At 37.8% G+C, this 8,786-nt stretch overlaps 1 protein-coding gene across 1 annotated transcript; it reads right to left on the bottom strand.

Moving 5' to 3' along the window:
• Positions 1–126: 126 nt before the first annotated feature.
• On the bottom strand, positions 127–7,414 carry LOC115668741 (disease resistance protein RPV1-like). Its single transcript, XM_056306013.1, has 5 exons — positions 7,105–7,414; positions 6,337–7,007; positions 5,133–6,228; positions 2,389–2,670; positions 127–1,899 (listed from the first exon to the last, which is right to left on the bottom strand). The coding sequence occupies exons 2-5, from the start codon at positions 6,897–6,899 to the stop codon at positions 127–129; spliced, it is 3,714 nt and encodes a 1,237-aa protein (XP_056161988.1). The 5' UTR covers positions 6,900–7,007; positions 7,105–7,414.
• Positions 7,415–8,786: the final 1,372 nt, after the last annotated feature.

Raw genomic sequence — 8,786 nt, 5'->3', positions numbered from 1 at the left:
TCTCGCGAAAACATCCCTCTAACGGATGGGAAGAGGAAAATGGGGAGGAGATCCGAAACACCTTCTGTCTGTGATAACTCTCTCCCCCCCCCACTGGCCCAGACGACAACCGACCTCCCATCTCCCTCACCACCAGCGGGACTCCCGTCTAATCTGCTCCTCCGTCGCCAACGCCTTTAAACGCAACAGGTCCGGTGATTCTCTAAGAGACGGACATCCATAAATATCGAAAACTAGCGAGGGTCCTAATCCCTCGAGCCCTCGAATTTCAACTAAATTTTCGCAACGTATGGATATAAAATACTGCAGATTCTTTATGTTCGAGAGGTCCACCGATCTAAGGGAAGAGCACTCGCCAATACTAAAAAATGTCAAGGATTCTGATCCATCGAGGCCTTGAAGTTCAGTTATACTATTGCATCTCCAAACATAAAGCCTACTCATGTATTTAAAACTGGAAAAGTCTAGCAATCGTCCAGCGGACGTGCACTTAAGGATATCCGACACTTGAGAGGATTTTGATCCACCAAGATTTTGAATTTCAGTTGAATTCGCGCAACTTGCTGCGGCGTCTATTCTCTGTAGAATCTTTGAATTGGAAAGATCTAGCAATCCATCGAGCTGAGATGCCTTTGGGCTCATCAACTTCGAAGAATCTTCAATCCCATCAACCCCAGATATCTTAGGGCATTGCCTTGTGGGTAAGTTGGATAGGCAATGTGAACCTTCCAAGCTGGTGATTTCTGTGAGATCAAAGCACTCGTAGAGACTCAAATCTGATAAGTGCTTCAAGTTTGACACATTTGTGAACGCTTTCAATTTTCCACAACTTTCAATTCTAAGCACCGATAGTCCAATGGGAAGTTCTGGGACATGTTCAAGCCAAGGGCAATTACAAAGAGTGAGTGTCTTGAGACGGGATAGCTGGGAAAGATTGGGCAACGACGGACTCTGGCAGGTGATCGTTAGAGTTGTTAAGTCAGAGGGCAGTTCTGGTAATTTTTGGAGCTTTTCACAATTTCCAACGCTGAGCTTTTGGAGAGAAGAGAGCTTAGAAATGCTTTCTGGCAAGCCCGAAATGCCAGAACATCCTAAAGAAAGCTCCTCCAGGGAAACCAATTCGCATATATTACTAGGTAGTCGTTCTAGATTTTTGCATAGGACGGCGTCCAACCTTTGGAGTTTTGCCAACTTCCCAATGGCATCGGGCAATTCCTTTATGTCAGCTCCACTTATGTCCAAGATCCTCAAATTTGGCATATTCCCAATGCTTTCAGGTAATTTTGTAATCGATGTGCATCTTAAGTCTAGCTCGGTCAATGATGCCAATTTTCTAATCGAGTTAGGGATCTCTGTCAATGAGGAGCAGGCATGTAAGAACAAGCTTTGTAGGGATGCTAGATTGCCTATGGAGTTGGGTATGCGAGCTAACAGTCTACATTTAGAGGCATTCAAAGTTTCGAGCTTCTTCATGGAACCAATAGATTCAGGTAATTCTTCAATTACTGAATCAGATAAGTCCAATAGAGTTAATGAGACAAGGGAGTCCATAGATTTAGGAAGTTGAGAAAGTCGTTTACAACATCCGACACATAGAGTCTCCAGCTCCATCAAACAACCTCTCGAAATAGGAATCTCTTGTATATCAGTGTCATTTATGCAAAGCTCCCTCAATTTTACCATTCTACCTATTCCTGCCGGTAGCTCCTTGAGTCTTTTACAATAAGAGACATCTAAGGAAATGAGGGTTTTGATGTTCCCAATAGAAGGATGAATCATTTTCAAATTTCGACAATCTGCAAGAATCAAAATCTCCAAGCTTTCGAAAACGGACAAGTTGGGAGTTCTTTTCAAAGATAAACAATTCTTGAGGTTGAGAACTTTGAGCTTGGTTGCCATCTGAAAAAAAGAAATGGTACCCCAATGTCATTGGACTCTGGCAGCCTGTGATTTTTCACTACTCCTTATGTTTTTGACTTTTTAGAATTCCTCAAAAAATACCCATGCTCCCCGACTCCTTCACGGTTGTCTTATTTAATTTTAAATGTCTCTTTTAGTAGTGTTTGGCTATGCCAACATATAAATATTTTTTAAGCATATCAATTGCAAAAGAATGTTGGGGATATACAAGTGCCGACTACATATATTTCTGAATAACATTTCAAAGGAAATGTTTACTGATTAAATAGAAGCAACTTTTATTATCAAGTAGCAGATGACTAATTCACATGGAAGAGAGATGCATTCATTGGGCGCCATGTATTCCTTCAATAGTATGAGATTAAAGAGAAACGACTAGTTTAATTATGAAAATCAATTTTCAAATGTTATATGTACAAGGAAAAAAAATTATATTGAAAATACTTCAATGCCTTCTTTATATCTTACCTTGAGTTGAACCCATCCTCCCCAATCCTCCGAAATTGCACTGTTTGACAAATCGAGTACAACTAATTTTTTTGGATGAAAGTTGGTCGCAACAAAATCCGAGGGACAACCCACCCACTGAAGCCATCTTAATTTAGGAAGTAAGCTTTGGAAATCTCCGGTGAAATTCACACCATCCGCTATAAGGAACCTCAAGTTGGTCATTTCTTTAAATTGTTTAGCTGTGTATCTTCTTCCTATACCACATTTGCCAAGAGAAAGTGCCTCAATCTTTCTAGTGCCCTGCAACTTGGAAACATTGTGGACCATAAGTTTTAAATAATGAGATGAGATCAACTGATGTAAAATAAAATGCACTGATTTCAATTTGCTATCATACTACTATGGCGTAGGCTTCTCCTTTAAATTTTGTGAAATGAAAGGTTGCAGTTGCATACTATTTATCTAATCTATGTAAAGATGTGAAGCTCAAGCGGTTTTTCCTGAACTTTTTCCTCTTCCAATTATGCCCTTTGCAATTTGCACCTTCTGAATGCCCAAAATTTGCATCCATTTGCAATTATAATAGAAGGCCTCTCTTCATACATACACTAAATCAAATATATCTATGAAAATTCATGCCATTTATATATGTAATAACACTACGTTTACTCCTATCCTGTATATGTGAACCAATATGACTCTAACAGTCAAAATACATCCATTAAACCTGCCATCAAAACATGTATCAAAATTAAAGAATCCCAATTGTAAAATGCCCCCACTCTTTCTGGTATATTTCGTTTGTAATTCTAAATATCAAAATGAAAACGAGAATGTCATCGCAAAAGGTATGCATGTGTTTTACGTTCCTTTCTTATCACGTGTTTCATCATTGAGGGTTTTGTATTGTACGTGGAAGGAAAATTGATAATATTGAATGTTCTATACATGATTCTTACTTTCTTTTTATTACTATAGATGTTTGACGCTATCTTTTCATTGTCGTGTTGATTTTGTTACAGTGTAGTAGTAGTCATCTAAATTTTGATCAATTGTCCCATAGATTAATGAGATCTTCCGTATGAACAGATTGGACATAAAGATTGATACAATTGTATTCTTAAGGAACTCTAGTCTTTTACATTTTTCTTTTGTTGTAACCTAATATTTTAGGAACTCAAATTCGTTTTTTGTTTTAGGTGACGAATTTCACATTGAGCGCAAATAATGAGAGTCAATAATACAGACTTGTTTGGCGGTTTCAACTTTTCCTTCGAACTTTTATTCTTTCAAATGAGACGCTACTTGTTTTCACATTAAAAGTTTCTTGTATTTTTATTGTATTTCTGTCAACAACTTCATAGATACCTTCTTCTTTTTTCACTTATAACCAGTGTTCTATTTAGTTGATTACATTTTCATTCATGCAAAAATATGCTCGCAGGAAAGCATTGGTAGCATTTTTTTCTATGGTCCTGTCGTTTCATTATGTTTTGCATCCCAACATTTATAACTAGTGATACTCATGACATTTGCACATGCTTGTTTGATGATTGTACAAATCATCCATTTGTTATAATTGCTTTTAGTGGATCACCTTTTAACTTTCATGCTAAGAATGAAAATTTATCATCACACAAAATTCAAAATCATATTTACTTGTTTAATAATACCCAAAATCCTAAATTGGTAGACTTCTTCCACATTTACCACATACTAATTTTCATGCCATAAAAATCCCAAACTAGTATACCCTAGTCACATATACCCCAAATTAATTATCATTTCACAAAAATAAGATAATGGTATACATGTTAACTAAATCTTTGCTAAATAAGATGCTCACTAAGAGTTGAACAATAAACAAATAAGTATAATTTCACGATAGCTTATATTTAACAATAAATAATATCGGGGGATTAATAGAAAAATCATCCATCATCACAAAAATAAAAAAGTATTAGCATATTAATAGAAAGAAACTATCCACTATCATGAAAAGTCCATGCAATGAAAATAATATATATATCTAAAGGGTTATATTACATGGTTGCTCATATATCATAAATTAATACGAACGCCACATCAACAAATTGACGATGTCAACTAGCGATTGACCACAAAGGCTCGATTGCAAAAAAAGTAAAAGTAAAAGTTAAAGGACTATATTGAGCAAAAACAAAAATAGATGGGGGACTAAATTGCACAACCAATAATACTAAGGGGATACACTCAACCCAACTTAACAAATATAGGAACCAAGATAGCTAAATCATCACAAATGAATGGATGTCTCATTGATCATATCAAACAACTTAAAAGAAGTCAATACGTAGTAAAAGAAGAAAGAAATAAAAGACCTCACAAGAAATCAGAAGACGAATCCAAATATCAAACGCAGACAGCAAGAAAATATGTGGGAAATGCATGCCCGCTACATTTTATAAATGTCAGTTTTTCTCTGAAAGTACTATGTCAAACATTCTGTTTTTGTAGTTTTTATCGTTGCATTGAAGTTATCAAAAGAAGAGCATCCTCATCACAATACTACCAGGTAAAGATATATTAATCATCCATAAACAAGAAATTGCTCTTCAATTATGTTCTAGAATTAGGCAAAAACAACAATTAATCAAAAAAACTCTTTTGCTAGTAGAAGCAGCAAGTTTAGGGGATATAAGACTAATAATTATTTTTATTTCAAACAAGAAAGGGAAGATGGACCTACATCATTGACCGAAACAAGTATAGAAAACTCTTACCTTGTTGTTGTCAAGCACATCTAGGGCTTCCTTATAAATCCACAATCTGCTACGCTCTTGAGGCTCATTTGGATTTTCTAGACGAATAATTTCCCTTCCAAGATCTCTCAGTTGATCATGCATCATTAGCTTGCCTTCTTCATCAATTTTAATTAGGGACATAAGACTCAATACTTCGATCCCCGTCCCAGGGAAGAAATCACAAGCATCCCACATATAAGTTGGACCTTGTTGAGATGATCCAATAAAAAAACATGCAATATCCAAAAATATCTGTTGGTCCTCAAGATCTAATGCGTCGTAACTTATCTTCAACGTCTCTTGCACTTTCTTATTAGGCACTTTCCTTAATTTCTTTGATGTATCTTCCCATGCTCCTTGTTTCTTTCCGTACAAGAATGAACCTATAACTTCAATAGCTAATGGAAGCCCCCCAGTAGTAGATACGATATCACGAGAGTTATCCTCGTAATCACTCGGAGGAGAATCCTTTCGAAATGCATGTCTACTAAATAAAATCAATGATTGATCCAACGACAACTCGTTGAGTTGGTACATGTAGCCCGCCCAACCTTCATCGAGAATGCTTTGGTTTCTAGTTGTGATGATGACTATACTTCCCGCTTCAAACCAACTACCATCCCCGACCAAAGCATTCGAGTGAGTAGTATCATCCATATCATCCAAAAGAATTAGGACTTTCTTACTCGTAAAATTAGATTTGATGACACTGACTCCTTCATCGATATTAGACACATCATACGAAATTCTTATTATGTCAGAAATAAGCTGCTTTTGTATGCATTCAATACCCTTACGCCGAGATGTTTCTCGGATATTTGCCACGAAGCTACGACAACGAAAATAACTAGAGAGTCTGTTGTATAACACTTTTGCAAGAGTTGTCTTACCGATGCCGCCCATTCCATAAATTCCAATAATCATTGTACCCTTGAATTCAACATCTATCTTGCTCATAATCACTTGCACATGATCATCAATTCCCACCAACTGTTCAGGGACATTTAGCTGAAAAAGTCTTTTTAGCTCGCCCATAACTTTTTTGACAACAATTTCAACCAATGTTCCTTCATGCCTGTCAAATTACAATTAAGATCAGTATAGGATAGCAATATGTACATTCTTTTCAAGAAAGATCTATTTATGAAAAATTAAACAATTTTTTTGTTGGAGTATAAGATACCCGTTATCAATTTTCTCCGATACCCATCCTTTCAAGGAGCTAACTTCTTTGAGTGCTTCTTCCCATTTCTTCACAATCATTTCGTCCGTATTCTTTTTATGTGCGTTGATAGCATCTCTTGATCTCCCAGTAGGATATCGCACCTGTGAGGGTTCCACTTTGTAAAATATGGGCAACACTATCTGCCCTTTACTTCTCTTGCACTTTAACATCTCAGCCAGCTCGCGAAGGCACCATTTGCTTGAAGCGTAGTTCTCCGAAATAATCGGAATCGAGATCTTAGAATTCGTAATACTGCAGAGAAGCTCTGAACTAATCTCCTCACCAACACGGAGTTCATTGTCGTCTCTGAACACGCGAATTCCTGCATGGTCAAGGTTATGATAGAGATGATCGGTGAAGCCTTTGCGAGTGTCTTCCCCTCTAAAGCTCAAGAACACTTCGTAATCATTTCCCTTCGGCCTTTTGGTTTTGCCTTCATAATCACCTACATGTGGAGAGGTCGATGAGGAAGGGGGCTCGTGGGTTGGATATTCTGAATGAGTGGGTTCTTTTCTTGTCATCTCTGAGAGGATTGTAAAAGAAATTGATGGAGAAGGAAACAGAGGGGAGATATATGGATTCCCAGATCTGGGAATAGCAGAAATGTCTCGCAGGACTGAAACTCAGATCTACATTCAAACAACAATAGAAACTCTCAGACAAGTCATCAGAAAAAAAGGAGCAATCAAAGTAGGAAACGGACAAGGGCAAGGAGTCGTCAACTACCTGAGGAGTGTTCAAACAACACAAGCCACCCACTGCTGGGATCTCTCCCGATCCTCAGCCTTGGACGTTGGATTACCAACACACAACACTCTCTACTGTGCGTGCTTGAACAATGATGTTTGCCGACTGCTTAAAGAATGCGGAGTTATTGCACGCGTAATATTCGCAGCATTATGCGGAAGTTGCGGGGAAGCTATGCAAGGGCTTCTTGACTTGACTTGCTTTTCCTTTTAACAAAAAAGTAGAAAAGAAAACCAACTTGCAATAAAGATGCTCCGAGTCCTTGCTTTTTCTACGGACCAAAAAAAAAGAAAAGTCTTTGCTTTTTCGACTGTGCGCGCTTGAACGATGCCGACTGCTTGAAATATGCTGAGTTATTGCACGCGTAATTTCGTCAGCATTAAGCGGAAGGTGCCACTGCGTGCAACCTACGCTGGTGCTTTGATTGAAATTGGAGTTCCAGTACGGCTTGACTTGCTTTTCCATTAATAAATGGAATCTTCGGGGAATTGTAATGGGAAGGTGAAGCGAGCATGACACCAAGATAACGTTGCTGCATGCTAAAACGGAAGGGGAATGTGAGGTGAAGCACAAGCTGGGCAAGGAGTTTGGGGAATTGGTGAGACTGAGCAGCGAATCTATGGAATTTAGTAGTGAATTTCGGTAGAGGTTGTGGAGGATCAACATGAACATTTCCAAAACTAAATTAAAGACTTTTTTTTTGGGTCAAATAAATTAAAGACTTGGACAAATGCATTTAGAGCATCTGCTCTTACCTGTACCTATAATTGAAACCCGTTCCGCTCCTATGAAAAATCCGTGCCAGACATAATTTATGCTAGACTGTTTATAGCTCTCGCTCGTAGCTGGCCGACCTTTCATCTATTCACTTTGATAAATGTCAGGCTAAACTTTATTCATTTGTTGATCAATCCATTCTGGGAATTTGTTCGCAACTGGTCCCATATCAGACGGTTAGGATGGACTTTTGAGATTTTCATAAGAGGATTTTTACGTAAAGAAATCGCAACTATATCTAGATAGATGTTTACATGAACAAGTAGAATATCACTTTATATATGGAATGGAAATGCTTGCTAAAAGTAAAAATCGAATATGGGTCATTGCCTAAACACCGGTTGTTAAATTGCATGTATGTCGTTGTGTGTAAACCCCGCTAGCGAAATTATTTTCTTGCGTTGCCCATTTAAATGATGAAATGAATGTTTGGTTTCTTTTGGATGATGGCAGATCTATTTAGGTGCTACGTTTTTTCAAATGTTATACATTCAGCTGGTTTCAGTTTCAATTTCATGACATTGTCCACAAAAATCACTTGGCAAATCATGCCAGAAAGGGTCATGAAGTGACCATGAATTTGCTCCCATAAGATGCAAGAAATTTCCCACGGGTTTTCGATGGAGCTTCCTTGAAACTCTCGTCACCTCATCCACCAATAATTGCTGTGCTCCCATTACTCCGCTTTATGAATGTGGGGGACTGAATGTGATGATTCTCCAACGTTCACGAGAATACAAAAACTGTCGGCTCAGACCTGCAAAAAGATAATCCACGAAAAAATAGAAAATTCCAGGCCCAAAAGGCCAAGCACTTTAAATATGCACTAATTGGAAACTTGAAGCTCACATGGCCATCGGTACCCCCTCTCCTTATTATTCCTC

Source organism: Syzygium oleosum, unplaced genomic scaffold, assembly GCF_021117445.2.
Source record: "Syzygium oleosum isolate NSW1041296 unplaced genomic scaffold, Sole_v2.1 Sole_v2.41, whole genome shotgun sequence".
In the NCBI taxonomy this organism is placed as follows: Eukaryota; Viridiplantae; Streptophyta; class Magnoliopsida; order Myrtales; family Myrtaceae; genus Syzygium; species Syzygium oleosum.
Note: the sequence above shows the minus strand (reverse complement) of the source record. Positions and strands in the feature narration are given on the sequence as shown.

Excerpts from the sequence above, each read along its gene's own strand:
- LOC115668741 (XM_056306013.1), bottom strand. The coding sequence starts at position 6,899 with ATGACAAGAAAAGAACCCACTCATTCAGAATATCCAACCCACGAGCCC. Across the intron at positions 6,229-6,336 it reads TCGGAGAAAATTGATAACGG|GCATGAAGGAACATTGGTTG; the intron begins GTATCTTATACT and ends GTAATTTGACAG. Across the intron at positions 2,671-5,132 it reads ATGTGCTTGACAACAACAAG|GGCACTAGAAAGATTGAGGC; the intron begins GTAAGAGTTTTC and ends TCCAAGTTGCAG.